This window comes from Leishmania mexicana, chromosome 33 (assembly GCF_000234665.1).
Source record: "Leishmania mexicana MHOM/GT/2001/U1103 complete genome, chromosome 33".
In the NCBI taxonomy this organism is placed as follows: domain Eukaryota; phylum Euglenozoa; class Kinetoplastea; order Trypanosomatida; family Trypanosomatidae; genus Leishmania; species Leishmania mexicana.
Window position 1 is genome coordinate 1,266,880 of NC_018337.1, and position 17,533 is coordinate 1,284,412.

At 57.8% G+C, this 17,533-nt stretch overlaps 7 protein-coding genes across 7 annotated transcripts; all 7 read left to right on the plus strand.

Annotated features, from left to right (window-relative positions):
- Positions 1-498: 498 nt before the first annotated feature.
- LMXM_33_3300 (conserved hypothetical protein) lies at positions 499-1,140 on the plus strand (the record flags this gene model as incomplete). The annotated part of the gene is made up of 1 exon (XM_003878837.1): positions 499-1,140. The coding sequence occupies one exon, from the start codon at positions 499-501 to the stop codon at positions 1,138-1,140; it is 642 nt and encodes a 213-aa protein (XP_003878886.1).
- Positions 1,141-1,627: 487 nt separating this feature from the next.
- On the plus strand, positions 1,628-3,184 carry LMXM_33_3310 (conserved hypothetical protein; the record flags this gene model as incomplete). The annotated part of the gene is made up of 1 exon (XM_003878838.1): positions 1,628-3,184. The coding sequence occupies one exon, from the start codon at positions 1,628-1,630 to the stop codon at positions 3,182-3,184; it is 1,557 nt and encodes a 518-aa protein (XP_003878887.1).
- A 1,058-nt stretch (positions 3,185-4,242) lies between these two features.
- On the plus strand, positions 4,243-4,704 carry LMXM_33_3320 (conserved hypothetical protein; the record flags this gene model as incomplete). The annotated part of the gene is made up of 1 exon (XM_003878839.1): positions 4,243-4,704. The coding sequence occupies one exon, from the start codon at positions 4,243-4,245 to the stop codon at positions 4,702-4,704; it is 462 nt and encodes a 153-aa protein (XP_003878888.1).
- A 1,197-nt stretch (positions 4,705-5,901) lies between these two features.
- Positions 5,902-7,554, plus strand: LMXM_33_3330 (cytochrome p450-like protein; the record flags this gene model as incomplete). The annotated part of the gene is made up of 1 exon (XM_003878840.1): positions 5,902-7,554. One exon carries the CDS (start codon positions 5,902-5,904, stop codon positions 7,552-7,554), a length of 1,653 nt encoding a protein of 550 aa, XP_003878889.1.
- A 3,925-nt stretch (positions 7,555-11,479) lies between these two features.
- LMXM_33_3340 (conserved hypothetical protein) lies at positions 11,480-13,939 on the plus strand (the record flags this gene model as incomplete). The annotated part of the gene is made up of 1 exon (XM_003878841.1): positions 11,480-13,939. The coding sequence occupies one exon, from the start codon at positions 11,480-11,482 to the stop codon at positions 13,937-13,939; it is 2,460 nt and encodes an 819-aa protein (XP_003878890.1).
- Positions 13,940-14,423: 484 nt separating this feature from the next.
- Positions 14,424-16,037, plus strand: LMXM_33_3350 (ATPase-like protein; the record flags this gene model as incomplete). The annotated part of the gene is made up of 1 exon (XM_003878842.1): positions 14,424-16,037. The coding sequence occupies one exon, from the start codon at positions 14,424-14,426 to the stop codon at positions 16,035-16,037; it is 1,614 nt and encodes a 537-aa protein (XP_003878891.1).
- Positions 16,038-16,651: 614 nt separating this feature from the next.
- Positions 16,652-17,287, plus strand: LMXM_33_3360 (conserved hypothetical protein; the record flags this gene model as incomplete). The annotated part of the gene is made up of 1 exon (XM_003878843.1): positions 16,652-17,287. One exon carries the CDS (start codon positions 16,652-16,654, stop codon positions 17,285-17,287), a length of 636 nt encoding a protein of 211 aa, XP_003878892.1.
- Positions 17,288-17,533: the final 246 nt, after the last annotated feature.

The following is a 17,533-nucleotide window of genomic DNA, read 5'->3' on the forward strand; positions in this document are numbered from 1 at the left end:
GATGCAGAGATGCAGATGAGGGCTACCTCATTGGACGGCCACCGCTCATTACCCATATGCATGCACGCCACCAGCACCCCCTGAACGGACGAATGCAGTGTATGCCCTCACCTTGGGAGACGACCGTGAGTTAGCGGTCTCGTAGGTGTGTCAGCATGCATCGCACCTCGTGATTTGCACGAGTCACCTTCTTGCAAGCTTCCCGTCCTCTCGGGAACACGTTCATCCTTTTGTTGTTGTTCTTCCGACGCTGTGCAACATCTCTGCGAGCGACACCCAGTCTTTGCGTGTGGAGTCGTATCAAGCCAACCGGTACGAAGCTGACGATCAGGGTGCACGGTAGGCGACACGGTGCACGGCTATGTAGCTGCTGGCTCGCCTTCCCACCCGCCTCCCCTCCTGCGCCTCCCTCCTCTCTCCTTCATGGGGACTCGGCTCTTGCGGTAACGGGTTCAAGACACACACGCACACACACACGCACACGCACACACAGTCGAGATGAAGACGTTCAAACACCTCACGATAACTGGCGCCACGCCCACTCTGCGCCGCGAAACTCGGTACCTGATGCACCTTCTGCTCACCCTCGAGCGCGCGCCGTACGACACGCGACTCAACCTAGAGTTTGTCTCCCTCGCACACATGCGTCAGCTTAACTACAAGTACAAGGGCTCAGATCGGGCCACTGATGTCCTCACCTTCACCCCGGTAGGGAAGGCGGGCAGCTTTGTGAATGATCTTCTCTTCAGCGATTTTCTGGAGAGAGGCGACGGCAACAAGGACACAGGAGCCACGCTGACCACCTCACCTACGTGTGCTGGGGCGGTAGGGGCTGAGCCGAACGCCCTGACGCAGTCCATCATCCGCGCTGAGCTGCTCGACCTCGGCAACATTTTTGTGTCACTCGATTATATGCGCCTGCGATGCCGTCGTTACCCCTCCACTACTCTTCCCCTGGCGCCCTACCTCCATGCGGCGCTTGTGCACGCTACACTGCACGCGCTGGGCTACGACCACACGAGTCCCGCCCTCCTCCAACAAATGGTACGGAGGGAGCAGCAGCTCGGTCGACAGCTGGCGATGATCGCGCGCCAGCATCCGAGGTGCCTTCCTCCGCTTAATATGTGGGATACAATGTGAATCCGAACTCGCAAAAGAGACGGCGGAAGTGACGGCCGATGAAACGTTCACAGAACCATTGCACACAGCAAAAAGCGTGTGGGGCATGCTTTCAGGGGGAGGGGTCCCTCGCTGAGATGCGAGTCGCGTCGTTGGGTGTGCTGAAGCAGAGTTTCCCTCCTGCTCCGCTTGGGAAACGCATACACGTGTCCTGCGCTCTTCGGCCGAATGTTGTTCTTTTTTTTTCTCGCTCCTCAGAACGCTTACGTGATGTCATGCCGGGCAAGAGCGCAATCTCCTCTCGATTGCCATCGCTGCCGTTCACCTCCCGCTTTCTCGTCCTCGCCCTTCGCTCTCGCTCTCGACGTTCTCATCGTGCGGCAGTTCCGCTAGGAGATGCGCGGAGGATCAGAGAGCTGGTTGGCGCCTCTTTTATTTTCCATTTTCCACTCGGCACCTGCCGCCAAATTTTTCATAAGCGTCGGTCGATCCATTTACCTCTCCCCTCATGGAGGCCTTTCGCTCCGTGCGGCTGACGTGCCACACCACGTTGGCACCCTCCATCGCGAGGGAGGAGAATGATCACGTGCTGCGCATCTTCAATGCCCCCACGCGGTGCGCAGAGCGTGAAGCGGAGAGTCGCCTGCACAGGCTCCATGGGCGCGCCGGCTTCCTGAAGCGACAGCAGCAGTCCGTCATCGGCTTTCATCCGCTCCGCTTCTTAGAGAGGATGTCCACGGAAGCAATGACGGATCCTGACGCGGAGAAAATGGCCTACTCGATGCGCACCCACGCCACGTCGTTTGAGCAGCTGCTGCGGTTTCTCATCGCGAAACTCCGGGAGACCGTACAGGGCGTTTCTTGGAACTGCCCGCATGCGCACCAGGAGTGGGATTCCGATTTGCGCTTCTACGGGCCGTGGTGGCTCGTCGTGCGCTCGGGGTGCCACCTTAGGCAGCCCCACGCTTCGACGCGCTCCATCTTGATGAACTATACAAGTGCCTCTTCCACTGCAAAGGCAAAATACACTCCCCGTGCCGTCTGCCAAAGCGACGCGCTCTTCAATGTACACGAGGGCAGGCCAGAGAATCAATACACGCCACTGCTGGTAGAGCAGAGCGTTGCGGCAGAAAGTCAGCTGCTTGCCGACATTGCACTTCGATTAGGCGGAAACACTTTTCAGCTCAACCTATTTCATCTTAGCGGTATCTTTCTGAGCCCTGATCGAGTGCACGTGCTCGTTTTCGACGGCTTCCGACGTTTGTGTGCGGGAACGGCCACGGCGACCGGGACGGCTTCACCGATGCAGGCAGGCTCCATGAGTGGCGAGGACAGTCTTCTCTCCATCGTGTCCTTGTCTTCCTGCCACATCGGTTCCGCGGGACTCCTCATCCTCCTTGCCGGCATTGTCTACCTCTCCAAGCGTCACAACTGCCACGTGCACTCGCTTGACCTCTCGTACAACGACCTGACTAGTAGCTCGCTGTGGTGCTTTACACAGACGCTGCCCTTCACGAAAATCAGGCGGTTGAGTCTCCGCGGAAACGTCCTCACCAGCAGGGACCCATCTACACTGTACGAACTGCTCTCAGATGGCTGCAACCGAGAGATAGAGGAACTCGATCTCAGCTACACAGCCCTCTCTGCTGCGCAGACAAGCGCCCTGATCGACTACCTTCCGCGCCTATTGAAGCTGCGCGTGCTGCTTCTGGAGGAGGTGATCATTCCCTCAGCGAAGTGGCCCGCCTTTGCAGTAGCGGTAGCAAGGACGCATCTGCTGCGCGTGCAACTCTTCGCCGGTGCCCCATCGTCTGCGATGGTCGGGTACGCCAAGACCATCGAGGAGATGTGCCTGCGCAACCGCCAGCGGGCGATGGAATGCTGCGACGACGAAGTCTTGCAGAAGGACATGACAACGTACTTTGGCTTGAAGAACGCAAGCTTTTTCCAGGCGTTTTTCCAAGTTTCGCCGCTCCGAGGCGGTCTCGCGTTTGGAGAGACGACCGCAGCGCTGCCAGACGGGTATGGTGTCTTTACCGACAACGACCCAAGTATGCATGTCTAAGATGCTTCGGAGTGAAACGTATCTGTGCAACTCTTCCTGCTTTCGCTTTTTTTTCAGCCTCTGTGTGGTGGTGCTGGGGTGGGGGTGGCATGGGGGGCTATCCCGCATTGTTGTCCTTGCTTTTCTTGTCCATGTATGCGTCTCATGCCCAGTCGTGCGTTTCTGTGCGACAATCACCCTTGAGGCGGCTGCTACTTTTGCGTGTGCCTCAGCGGATGGGCGGATAAGATTGGCTGACTTTTCGATGTACAATGTGGTCCCGGGTCTGGCAACCCGACGTCACCCTCTTCCGGATCCTCTCCCTTCCCCTCACTCTGACACACATACACACACACATACATACATACACACACCTCCCTCGTCAGTTCTTTTTTGGCGTTGTTCTTCTCCTTCCGCGCCCTCCCCCGTGTGTGCGATACCGCAACGCTTTTGGTTTGTTTCTCGTCTTTCTCTCTGCTTTCATATCCGTATACTTTGTGTGTGTGTGTGCTCTCCGTCTTGTATGTTTTATCGTGTATGTATTTATTTTTGTTGTTGTTTTTTGCTGTTCTCTGGATCCTGGAACGTGTTCTTTGTGTGCCGCCTCCGTCCTCCTTTCGTGATTCTCTTTTCCGCGTTTCCGGCTCTCCCGGATATTTGTTCGAAAACGTTCGAAGGTACTCCCTCCTGCGGGAAACAGACAGCCGCAGGGCAGCTGTACTCTCACCCCTCTTTGCATATTCTCCTCGAAAAGGATCTTGTGTGGAGATGGACCACCACAGAGCCCTTGGAATCGATTCGATCTCGGCGAACGTCTCACCCGTGCTCCCTTCCTTTGTGCGCACCTCCTTCATGGCGGTATCGCCTTCGCGCCGAAAGATGCAGTGCAACAAGGCCCAAGGAGGACAATAACGCCGCTTCAGTTGCCTCCCCGCATGCTTAGGCGGCAGCTTTCATGAACTGGCACGAGCGCAGCCGCCCTCTCCTCCGATGTTCAGCTGTCAGTGCTTCTCACCTCCACTGTGCATCCCTGTCTTTTTTGCTATCGGCTACTCACGAAGTCGTTGTTTCTCTTAGCGATGCTGCGCCGTGTGGCTTTGCGACTGACCACGGCCTCCCACAACGGCGCTGGTGTCACCGCTGCGGCCGGTGGTGCTGTAGGTTCCGGTCAACATATGAATTCGCAGCAACGCGTGCTGGAGATCAAGTCTCCCATGTCCCTCCTGCGCATGTGCTACCGCAGTATTGACATTACCGTCAAGTCTCGCCACGCCCGCGCCTTTCTCAAGAAGCGACTGATGGAGCAGTGGGCAGAGAAGTGCAAGGAGACGAACCCCGAGAAGCAGCGCTTCTACATGGACTTGGCCGGCTCCTTTTTACAGGCACTGCACACGGAGCGGAACCCCAAGCCGGGCAAGGTCGTGAATTTTCAGCTGTCTCGGCAAGTCGCGTACGAGCAGAAGCTGGCGGACCGCGAGAAGAGCGCCGGGGCGCGGCGGGTGCGGCGCATGCCGAAGGAAGTGAAGTCACAGGATCATTAGTCGCCTGCCTCCTTGATGTATCCCCTCTCCCGCGTGCGCTTGCCCTCGCTGAAACTCCGCTCTCTCTCTGTTTGCCTTCCTCTATATCTGCCACGTCGGCAAGACACGAGAGCGCACGTCGCGTTTCGTTCGCAATGGTGCTCGCTCTCGCTCTCTCAGCGGGTTCTACTCACATGTGTTGTAGCTCAAGCGAAGCAACTACAACATGTGTGCCTCCGTGCGAGATACCGTCCCAACCCCTCTGTGGACCCGTGAAGGCAACTCTCTCCACCCGGAAGCAACCGCAGAAACCTATCATCAGCAATCAAGAGCGTGGATCGTGTACGCATGTGCTTTCCCATTGGATATCACTTCTTCGATGAAGCCGCACTTTTCCCAACCGTCTCCCTCCTTTCCTTCTCTCACCCGTGCTGTACACCCCTGCACACAAATGCGCCGCAAACGGTGCGGTCTGCGTACCCTTGTCATCTATGTATATATATACACGTGTATATGTATATAACAATAGCACACATACATCAGTATCAGTAACACAGCAGCGGCACGGAGATGCATCCCGTCTGAGCTCCTCACCTCCTTGTCCCTACATTGTTTCGTGTTTTGGCTCCGCCGCCGCCGCCGCCGCCCACCCACACCCCACCCCTTCCGCTTCCCTTTCGCAGTCCCTCTCCCCTCCGTCTTCTGACTGAGCCTCCCTCCACCCAGGTGCCTTCCTCCTGTTTCTTTTCTGACTTTACGTCTACTCCTCCTCTCCCTCCACAGCCCACCGCCTACAGCGTATTCCCAATCAATAAAAAGAAGCACCACCCAAACACTACGGCAACTCAAGACTGGTCTCTCTGCATTGTACATGGCCGGCCATACCCTCGGTGCTATCCTCATCCTGGCCTTCTGCTCTGCCTTTACACAACATTCGCTGTCTTGTAATACGCACTGCGCATCTGGGGCTTTTCTTTCTACGTCCCTGCAGCCCTGCTGTCTGCCTTCGCGCGATTCCACAGCACTTCTTATTAGCGACTTGATTGGCTTACGGCTCCCCCTTGTCTGTCACCTCTTCAGCCTCTTCTCCGATTCCATCTACTCGTTTTTTGTTGTTGTCGTTTCTGTCGTCCTGCAGAGGCTCGCCGCAGGACACCACCTGTGTGGTGCTCTTTCACCGGAACGTCTCTACTGTCGATTCGTCCATTGCGACTCACTATGCAGCACTCCACGACCCCCACTGTTTCGCCAGTCAAGGCGGCGGCTGCCATTGCGACTGTCGGCCTTCTCACCTACGCCACCACGCGGATGATGCAGGCAGTGTACTCCGCACCGCCGAAGATGCCAGAACCGGCGATTCCGCCAAATTCCGAGGACGGCCTCGTCTGGAGCGTGATCAAGCGCGTCCTTTACCGCCACTTCTACGTTGTCCGCAAGGGTGACCCGTTGAAGACTCTGCAACGGTGGTGCGCGGAGTTCGATTACAAGCCGTTCGTCATGAAGATCTTCTTCCGCACACACGTGGTGCTCTCGAGCCCGGTCGACATTGAGCACGTGCTGTTGCGCGCTGACACGAAGTTCTACAAGAACACCGGCTACGACATTGTGCGCATCGTCGTCGGCCGCGTTGGCCTCCTCGCGGTCGGCAACAAGACGCAACACGCCATGCATCGCCGCATCCTGATGCCCATTTTCAGGTCGCAGAATATTCGCGGTGTTTCGAATGAGATCGTTCGCATGCATGCCCTGCGCATGATGGGCGGCCTTTTCGATCTCATCCAGTGCGGCGGTGAGCAGGACGCCGTGGTGAACCTGAGCGACCACGTCTTCCGCATGGCGCTCTCCGCCATCGGGGAGGCGGCCTTCCGCGCCTCCCGCAGCGAGTCGCTGCGCGTGCGCAGCCACTTCGATGTGATGATGAAGATGTCCCGCTTGAACTACTTCTGCCCGTATCTCAAGTCATCCGCCCAGCGGAACGCGCGCAAGATCCTGAAGGAGATGAGCGTGGAGCTGTTGGATAAGAACATGCAGATAAATCAGATTGGCACGCGTCAGTGTGTGATGGACGCGCTGATCGATGAGCTGTATGCGCACTTCAGCATGGACGACGTGTTGGATCACGTCGTCACCTTTTTGTTTGCCGGCCACGACACGGTGAGTCACACGCTGGAGTTCCTGTTTGCGCTCCTGGGTACAAACACGGAGGTGCAGGAGCGTCTCTACGAGGCCCTTGAAGACTTGATGCCCTCCATCTGCACCTGCCCCACCGTGCAGGAGCTTATGGAGTGCGACTACCTTGTTGCCGTCGTGAAAGAGGTGCTGCGGATGTACCCGGCGGCGCCTATCATCTACCGCGACGCGGCCGAAGATGTGTACCTACCCGGATCTGGTGTTGTGATTCCAAAGGGCATGACGGTTGTCATCACGCTCTCCGCTCTGCAGCGCAACACGCACGTGTACGGCGACGACGTTGACGTGTTCCTCCCCGAACGGTGGCTTGGCGAAGAAGGCGAGGCATTGCGCAAACGCTGCGGCCGTTGTGGCTACATCCCCTTCAGCTGCGGCAAGCGCAGTTGCATTGGTCAGGAGTTCGGCTACCTGGAGTTGCTCGTCGTGACGGCGCTGCTGGTTCGCCACTTGAAGATGGAGTTAGCCGGCAAGTTCCCAGAGGCGCGGTACAACATTACCATAGCCGTGAGCCACTCAGTCTCCATGCGCATATCCGCCCGCGACGGCATTCCTGTTAGCGAGGTTTACGAGCGCATCGCCAACGTACTTGACCTCAACGACGAGGACGCTGAGTCTCCCCGCAACATGACGCAGGCAGCGGGAGGCGAGAGGCGCTGCAGAGAAGGTGCCGTACGGCGGTAAGCAACACGATGAGGCTTAGTGAGAACGTTGCTGTGTCTGCGCGCGTGTATGTGTGTGTGTGTGTGTGTGTCGCTCCGCCCCTCCTCCCTTCATCCCCTTGTGCGAGATTGCCGTCGTGTCTGTGGGTGCTATAGTTGCTGGGACGCTCGGTGATGATTATAGCCCTCAAACGCGCCACCTTCTTGCCACCCTCATAGTTCTCTAAGAGGTGCGTGGAAAAAAAGAAGGCATCTCCGACCTTGGTGAGGGGAATGCAGCTGTGTTATTATTTTTTATTATCTTTGATTCTCTCCCCTAGTCCACGCGCATCCCCACACATCTCCGCTCTAATGACGCTCGGTGGCGTATATGGATTGCACAGGACAAAGGGGGGACTACTGTAGCTCACCTCTTCGTGACTCCCTCGCTGGCGAACGGCCCGCCCGCAATCAAGGCGACATGACGCCGATCCAGCACATGTGCAGAACGTACAAGAAAAAACGCGGACAATAGGAAGTGTGTATGCACGCTTGGTGTCGCTTCTTTTTTCCCTTGCTCTCCATTTTGTCGTTGTTGTTTTCGAAGGTTTGTGACCGAAACGAACGAGGGCGGGATGATGGAAACACGATGTGATGAGGAGGTGCGAGTCAAAGTGCTCTCCACAATCCAGATGACGTGCTCTCCCCCCCCCCTCCCAGCCACGTGTCTTTTCTTTCCCGCATTGCTTGTTCTTGTAATCATTTCTGATCTCGGGGAGTCGAGTCATACGTATGCTGCACCCCTCTCCCCGCCCCAGCCCCCTTTGACTGTTCGCCACAACGGAAATCCTTGGGTGTGGGCAAAACGGGGGTGCTCATGTCTGCCTCTCCGTGAGTAGCGCTACCCGCTGGCGACCTGAGTGCTGCAGCGTTCTCGCGGAGAGCTCTGCCAGCGCTGGAGGTACCGAGAGCGCGAGCGGAGGGAGACCAGTCTGGTACACTCTTCCACGGCAGTAGGCACTTCGCCGTCTACGAGGACTTGGAAGCGTGCATGGAAAACTCATCATCCTTATCTCTTGGCACCATTCCCCCCCCCCTTTTTTTTCGTATTCTTTTTTTTGACCATGCTTCGTTTACTTGTTGATGTTCATGATATGTGTGGTTTCGGTTTCGTGCGTGCCCCTCCCCCTGCAGCTCTTCTCTTTTCGTGTGTCTTTTCTCTTTTCAGATCCTCCGGTATGTCCATGTCTCTCTTACAGCTCGTGTTCGCTGTGCGGTCCCGCGGGTGCGTGGGCATCACGCGGTCGGTGACTTGCGAAGGGGCGACTGCGCGCATTTCTGTGCGTTGTATCGTTTCCTGTTCTCTATCTCTCCCTTTTGCATGTGCATGTGTGTTTTGTTGTTTCGCGTGCTCTTCCCCGGATCCAGCTTCCTTGCGTTTTTGCGAGCTCCTCTCTATCCCGAACCTCTCTTCGTACCTTCCTTCAGCTTCTCCATCTGCCACATGTGCCCCCTCCCTCCCCCCCCCTTACTGGCCCCCCCCCCTATCTCTCGCCTCCCCACCTCTCTTTTTCTTTTGGGGGTCTTCCGCTCTTCTTTGTATGTGTATGTGTGGTCTTCGCTGAGTGCTTGTACAACGCTCTCTTTTTTTTCGTATTCTTCTCGAAAGTTTTTTCTTGTGCGCTCGCCTCAGTCGACTGGCGTTGGTCGCTGCTTCGTGCATGCTTCGGTTTTTGTATGAGCCTCTTGGCGTCAAGCTACATCGCCGCTCTTCCCCCGATTGCTTTTATCCCCCTTTTCTCTTTCGCCTGCATCGTCTCCGGCGCATCATGGCGCCACTTGTACGCGCCAGAAAAAGTGCATCTGTTTTTCCCTTCCCATTCAGCGTGCTTGTATGGTATGTACGTGTGTGTTTGTGTGTGTGCATTCGCTCGCTATTCTGCGCTCGGTTCCTGACTTTGTTCGTTCTTTTTCCCTTCACGCCATCCCCCCCCCTCTCCCTCTCCATTCGCTGCTGTCAGCATTGACGTGCACATTTCTTTTTTTCTGTCGTTACACCCCGCCCCCCCCCCTCCCCTCCCTCCTCCCTCTCGTTTTTATGTGTGTGTGAAGTCGATCATGTTGCTGCGTCTCATAACGCTTTGCCGCTCGGTCTGGATTGGTTGTGTTTTTTTTTCCTGCTTGCGCCCTTGGCTCTGTGTCTGTTGTTGCTGTTTGGATGCCTGTGACTGGATATCCTTGTTGTACCATTTTCGCGCGCTCACCTGTCATTCTTATCATGCCTCTGTGTCTCTCTCTCTGCCTCCCTGCCTGCCTGTATGTCTGCCGTTGATTCGGGTTTCTATGCTGTGGTGGTCTTATCAGGGTATTGGGAAGTGGAGGGCAGAGGCACTGCAACCATCGCTCCTCTCTCATAAACATGACGAGAGGGGTTGCGAGCAGCATCGCGTCGTGATAAAGCAAAGATTGTGCCCCCGTTTGTGTGCGTGTACTTGTTGCTGCGGCTCACCCCTTTTGAGGCGGAGGGAGCGGGGTCAAAGCATGTTTGGTGTGCATCGCTACTCTTTTGCGCGTGTGTGGGACAGGGGACAGGGGCACCGCACGATCCATCCTTCTCTGTGACTGCGCGTGGGCTTCGTTCAGCTCCGCGAGTAATGGTCGCCTTTGTCTTTGTTTTTCTCTGTCCCCTCCTGCAACCGTTCTTGTCGCGGGTATGCGACCTGATTCACATGTGAGCAGTGGGACACATTGCTTCGAGGGCCGGGTGAGACGGCAGACAGACGACATGGTTTTTCAAAGGAAGGCGAGGCGCGGCAAAGAGGCGGAGAGAAGCGACGTTTTTTGCGGCACCATCGAAGCAGTTTCAGAAAGAGTGAAATCGTCAGGGAGAGCAGCGGAGCCGGTGCGTCGAGAGACAGTGGACGAGAGGATGGCAGCAGACCAGCAACTATGGGTTTCGTTTGCACGTGTGCCCCCAATGACTTTTCTTTTTTTTTCGGGTACGCAATGACCTCTTGCTGCGCTCATCCGCCTGGTGCGTCTCGGATACAAAAACAAAGCACGAAGCGTCCACGGCTGAAGCGCCAGTTTCGAGACTTCCACGCCTTTCCTCTCTCTTCACGCGCACGTTTCCTCGACCCCTCCGCAACGTCGATGTTGTGCGTATGCGTCTTGTATGATACGGAATCTGGCAATGCACCTTGTATGGCTCACGCCTCTCGGATGGGGAGACTCTGGTATGTGTCGCCCTGTGTAAAGAAAGCGCGCAAAGGAAATGCAGCGAATCTGACATGTGCGGACAGAAATGTGGGTGTTGGTGCGTGGCACGCTGACTCCACATGAAAAGGGCAGCTCTGCACCGATGGGCCACATCCCTTGCAGCACAGTCATCCGCATGTCCTGTGTCTTCATGGTTGGCGAACGTTGGGGGGGCGGCGCGGCGTCATTCTTTTCGACGACACAAAATGTTGGCGTTCTTCTGTTCCCCTCCCCTCCCACCCCCACCACCTCTGAAAACCCACAGCACAAAGAGACAACCACTGCAGGGAGCGCAATACTTCCGGTGCAACAGGTGTAACAGAACCCTGGAACGCCGTGCGCCCCCCCCCTCTCGGGTGTAAACGGGCGTGTGTGTCTGGCCGCGCTCGGTATATTGGCCTGACGCATGAGCCTCCGGAACGAGCTTCTCGCCGTAGACACCAAGAGATCGCGATGGCCACCGTCGGGGGCGGGGGATCTTTGGTGCGTCGCATCGTTTCAATTTTTATTTTCATCTCATGTCCACCTTTCACCACCTTGCCTTCAACCACTACCTCCGCCTCACGCACACTCACGCCTGCCGACTTCATATCCACTACGCCTTTCCCGCAAACCAGCGCACGCACACGACCGCATCCGCACAAAGCTCAACCAGAGAGCGCAGAAGGCGGAGTCACTGCGAAGCGACGTGCAGTGCAGCACACTGACGAATGGCCAAGACATTTCCCCGCCTGTCTCTTCTGGTGGAAGAAAATCCGCTGCCGTACCGCACCGCGTCCAACGGGATTGCTCTGCTCCCGCCCTCCGCCTCTCATGGCTCCTTCGTCGCTGTGGTGGCGCATGGGGTGGCCTCCACCACACCCGGGGGCGGTGCTTGCGACCTGTTGAGGTTGCAGACAGCTGCAAGTGCACCTGTCTTGAGCCTTGAGGTGTACACACTGGGCACCTCCTCCCTGTGGACAACAGACGCAGCATCTAACACTCATACACAAGCCCCTGATATGATGCGGTTGCACACCATTCCTATTTTTGACAATGACCTTCGCTATACACATTCGCGGGACCCGACACGGCGGCAGATGGTGAGCAAGAGCACGGCTGATTTTCCGTGCGCGTCTCCTGCAACGGACTCCGCGGAGACGGCTGCTTTGACGGAGGCAACATGGACAGGCAAAAACTTCTTCTTGCCACCATCGACGGACACGGTGCAGCCAACAACCCCCTCATCCGTGGAGGTGGAGCAGATCACGTGGGTGGGTCTCAGATTTTTGGCTGTGAAGACGCGGCAGCGGCAAGTGCTGCTTGTTCGGTCAGGCCTCACAGAAAGCGCCAGCTCGCCGAGCTCGGAAGGCGATGATGACCCACAGTGTGCCGCACTTGATGGACTTCACGGGCGCCACCGCGACTCGAGCGCCGTGTGCGCGTCCTTTGCGCGCGTCACAGACTTCTGCACCGCAAGCACTACTGGCACACGGGCAAGCATTGGTATGGAAAGCTCACCGGTGTCGGTGATGATTGTAGCGGGACTAAAAAGCGTTACTGGTGTGGTGTGCTGCGGCGGGGCGGGGCTGGCGGCGGATCCGGCGCGAAAGGCGGCGTCACCACAGCCATCGAAAGCGAATCGGCAGCCTCTACTGGAGGAGCACACGTGGAATATTGGGCCCTTCAATTGCGTGGCGGCGACTGCTCGCAATGACTCCCAAGTATGCATCTGTGCAACGTCGCTGAGCGGCAGCGTGGAGGTGTATGCGTGGACGGTGCAGAGTACCGGGGATGATGCGGTGCCGGTGTGCGTGCACCAGGTTCTAATGGGACCTGGACATGTCTTCTACGGAATCGCCGTCGCTGCTGCCATGGTGCCGGCACACGAGACAGCAAAGCAGGCGGTGCAGGACGTGAGCTTCTGGGTTCTGGGCGGTGAGTCTGCGGTAGGGCAAGATGGTTGGACAGCGCTGAGCTGCGATGCAGCGGCAAAAAAATCGGCCTTGCCAGCTCTGCATGGCCTTGACGGGCGTGTGATTCAGGTGAACTCACAGACACCGGAGCGTGCTGGGAAAGAACCGAGCAGCGACGCATCTCATGCAAGTTTGGCGGCAGGGAACGCCGCCCCTCGCACCTTGAATTCCCTGTGGGCGGCCCCGTCGAATGGCTCAGCACAAGCATCAGACGGGGTTGCCCAGCACACCACCGTTTTAGGTGGCGCAGTCCCGACTCTTTTTGGGACCGCGCTCCCTGCCCTCGAGACCGTGTCGAGCCTTCGAATAGAGACCCCCTGCTTCCTACCGCAGGAAAGAAGCGGTATGCTAAAGGACGACGGAGCCCACGTGCACGCCAGGCCGGGTTGTGCGCTTACAAAGAGGTACGCTCTTCTCGTACACGCCTCTGCAAAACGCGCAAGCTGCACGGACGACGGCTCGTTCCCCATGTCCGCTTCGTCTCCCCAGTGTGTGGATGACGAGCAAAAGGTAGCTTGGAGGAGTGCGGTCTTGTCACTGGACCGCGCCGACGGCGTTGCGGCGCTGGACTGGCTAGCGGGGGCGCCGACAGAGGGTGGCACACCACCTCCGTTTAGCCTTGCCTCTGTCGCACCCGCACTTGTGACAAATGCCGAGTGTCAGGCAAGCAGCACCACCGTCGAACAGCATATGCACGGCCTCATCCTTTTTACCCCCCGTCGCATCCTGCAGTTCGGCATGAGCCACCGGCGCGAGTCGACTGGTGACAGCATCACACGGCTTGGGCTCGAAGTGCACGGCATCTACGAGGTTAACCGACCGCAGCGCATTGTCGGCATAGCCCCTCTTCTCTCGCCGAAGGCCCCAGCGCCGCTTCTCTTCTTCTACGGCTCGGCTAGCAGCATCGAGACAAACCGCGATGGCAGCGGTGAGGATACACGGTCCCTGTACGGACAACAGAGACGGACGTCGACGTGGACTGTCGTCGTGGATGTTCAAGCGTCTCTGCTTCATCGGCTCACGACGTGGAGCTCGCCGGCGACGGCGAAGGTGACGGTACAGAGCAGCAGTGACGTGCAAGGGCACCTCCGTGAATCGGAACTCTTCGAAAAGGTGCAGGCGATGGTCCAGTCAGAGGGCGCACGCATCCAGCGGCGTTTAGACGACCGCATGGACCGATTGGAAACCATGCTGCAACGACTCTTTCGGCCTTGAAATTAATTTAAAAAAAGAAAGATGGCCGGGAGGGGCGCATCGTCGCCGCGCCGGCACACGCTCACACAGCCGTGTACCTCTGCCACCCATTCGTGGGAAGAAATAGCATCACAGCAAAACAGCGAAAAAAAATGAGAGGGAGGAAATGGAGTGAGGCCAAAATGCTGAGCCGGCGTGCTATCGCTGCCACCGTCACGGCCATGAGTGCTGAGTGCGTCGAGGTCCGAAAGGCATTGTCCGGCTCGTCGTGGACTGTCTTTTGTCGTCGTCTCCCACCCCCCTTCACCCCTGTGTTGTCTTGAGGCGCAGGAAGAAGGCCAACCCCCGGGGCTCATCCGCGTGTCATTGACTGCCGAGGGCTTTTCTCCACCTCGCGTCTTCTTTTTTTTTCTCTCCTCTTCCCTTTGTCCTTGATGCACCTTCATCCTCGGTGCGCGCTGCGCATCCGTCCTTGTTGCTGTTGTGGCTGCGTGGTCCTCTGTGTATGCGTGCCCCGCATACTCAAGACGTCATGGAGGCGAAGAAGGTCGAGGAAGCGCGTGCTCTGGTGTGTCACGCACGTGATCTACTGCGGTATCAGCTCGTTGCTGCACCTCATCGCCCACTGTGTATTGATGAGCAGAGCGAGCTGCGCATTGCACTGCAGCAGCTCCTACCCTGCATCTCTATTATTCGGTCTTACGAGCAGGAGTACACCTACCTGTCCACGTACGAGCTTACAATCAGCGCTCTCGGGCAAGTTCTCGGGAGCCTTGTGGCAGGGGAGACGACGGTGGACGCAGAGGATAGGCAGTTCGTGAAAGCCAAACATGATGCGGAGCACCACACAAAGAAGGATAACCCCGAAGCGTCTGCAATCCTGTCAACGCCGACGGCGCCATTGGGGGTGCCAGCGACAGCGGCATTTGTCCCAGCATCCTGCGCAAGACAGGCCGCAGCAACTGCTTCCTCAGTGACGTGGAGGAACACGTACGGATGCGATGACGCCATTCTCGCCTTGCGCCAAGCCACGACGCTGCCGCTACAGCACCCATCCTTGTTTACCGGCCCGCGCCAACCATGGCGCCGCCTGTTGCTCTATGGCCCGCCTGGCACCGGCAAAACTCGTCTGGCAGCCGCGACGGCAGCCGAGTACGGTGCCATGTTTCTCAGTGTGTCTGCAGCGGACTTGCTGAGCAAGTGGGTGGGAGAGAGCGAGAAGCAAGTGCGCCAGGCATTCATGCAAGCCGCCGCTTCCGCCCCGCGGTGCGTCCTCTTCTTCGACGAAGTTGATGCCCTCTGCAGCGCGCGCGGCGGTCACGGGGAGAGCGAACTAGCGCGCCGACTCAAGACGGAGCTCCTGCTCCACCTGCAGATGGATCTGCCGGCGGTGACGGTACTGGCAGCCACGAACTTGCCATGGGAGCTGGACGCGGCCTTTCTTCGCCGGTTCGACCGCTTTATTCACGTCGGTCTCCCCTCCGATGCGGTGAAGCGCCGGCTCTTGGGGTCGGAATTGCGCGGTGTGGCTCACACCATCACCGACGACGCGCTAGACCGCATTGTGGCACAGACGGATCGCTTCTCGGTGGTCGATGTGCGGCGGCTGCTGTCGCACGCGGTGATGGCGCCGGTGACAGAATGGCTGCGGCTGACTCAGGCCACAGTCGACGACCGCAGCAGCGACAGCGGAGAACGCGCTGAGGCGGGAAGTGATGGAATCGATGTGCTCTGCGCATCCGCCGCCACTGCACCGGCGCCGCTCCTCCATCGTCCCTTACCCTCACGCACGCACACCGAGTGGAAACACCGATCAGTGCACTGTCTTGCAGACACGGAAGTCCTCGGTGCCGGCGTGCGAAGCGTGACCTCAGGAACAGAAAGCACACCGTCTCCCTGCAGCTCACCGCTGCCATCTTCTCCGGTGGGTCCCGAGCGCTGTCCATCAAAGCATTCGTCCTCACTCCCGCACTGTCGGCTCCCGGGCAGCCACGCCAACGACATGCCTTTTGTGGAGTATCGCCACTTTGAAGACGCGCTGCAAGCAATCACGGCTACCACTTCTGCCGAGGAAATCGCGCGCTACGCCACGTGGCGCTGTCGCAGTGCCGGCGTGTAGCTGCTGGGCGGTGGCGGTCTCGATGGCCCCGCAGCGCCATCTTCATCTTTCCACGACGCGCAATATTGTTTATTTTTTTTTGGCTGCTGCACCCGGCACTCCCGCATCCTTTCTCCAGGCAATCTGTTGTTCATCCCATCTGCTGTCGACTGCTTCACTTTTTCTGTTTTTTTTTTCGTTCTTTTGTGCACCACTTGGCTCAGGGGCTTGGGAGGTGCCTGTGTGCGGTTGTGTGTGGACTCATGCGCGACGGCCCAACGAGCCGCGCGCCCGCGTCAACTTCAGCATGCACGCATAAATAATAAAAAAGAAAACGCGCAAGACGTTAAGTTTTACCTCGAAGGGGAATGGGCAAAAGTCGTAGCATGGGTTGACAGTCTGCCTGCCAGTGTACGCATCAGAGCTGTGTCCCAGCGAAGGTTTGATTGTGGCGCCACTCATCCTTGTACCAGTGGAGACGGTGAGTGGGACGTGCATGCAGCGATGTGCCTGCATCACTCTCTGCGGGTCAGCGGCCATTTGCTGCTCTGTTTTCTCATTCACTCGTGCCGCTGTCTCAATCTATCACTCTATGATTGGCTGTACTGCGCACATGTGTGCGTCTGTGCGTTTCGATGCGCCTATTCGCCCATGTTCCCCAGGTTGGACTATTCACTGATTACGGAAAGATTGTGCGTGCGCGTCACATCATGACGATTCGGGTTATGCTGCAGGCGATGGACCAAGGCCATCTGCTCGTAAACAATGTCGACAAGTATGTCCGTGCAGGCCGTGGGGTCATGGTGTACATTGCCTTCCTCTCAGACAGAGACAGCGCCCCGATCACCGACGAGGCTCTGCGCCACGCCGTGGATGTGCTGCTCCAGACCAAAATCTTCACGCACTTTTCACCAGAAAAGATGATCACGCAGCCCCAATCGCTGGAAGAGTGTCCTGAGATGGACATCCTCATCGTTCCACAGGCGTCACTGGGCGGCAAGGTGAAGGGGCGCTCGGTGCAGTTTCATCAACTCGTCGCCAAGGACGTGGGCGCAGCGCTGTACGATCGCTTCTGCCACTTTGTGCGCGTCGCCCGTGGAGTGGATGAGTCCGGCGTGGACGCCAATGGGGCACCATTGAACGAAGAAGATGCTCCGAAGGCGGAGGGCTGGATCAAGTTCAACCGCCGCGTCATCGCCGGTACCTTTGGGAATCGCCAGGGTCTTCGATTCGAATCGGAAGGCCCGTTCACGCACATGCTCGACATTTGATTCTGGCGACGCCGAGGGGGAAATCGAAGATTGGAGGTGTTGGCGCAAGCAACAACTCAAACGAAATGCGCGTCATGCCCGAGCATCCCCTCTGCGTAAATGGAGGACAGAGGACCTCGCGGCAACCAGTAGCGCTCTTCTCGACGCTCGTCGTTCGCCACACCCTCTACGCCCGCCAGTCGCATCTTCACTATAGGCGCGAGTGACGGGTATCCCTTCCGCTTGCGGTTGCGGAGAGGACGAGGA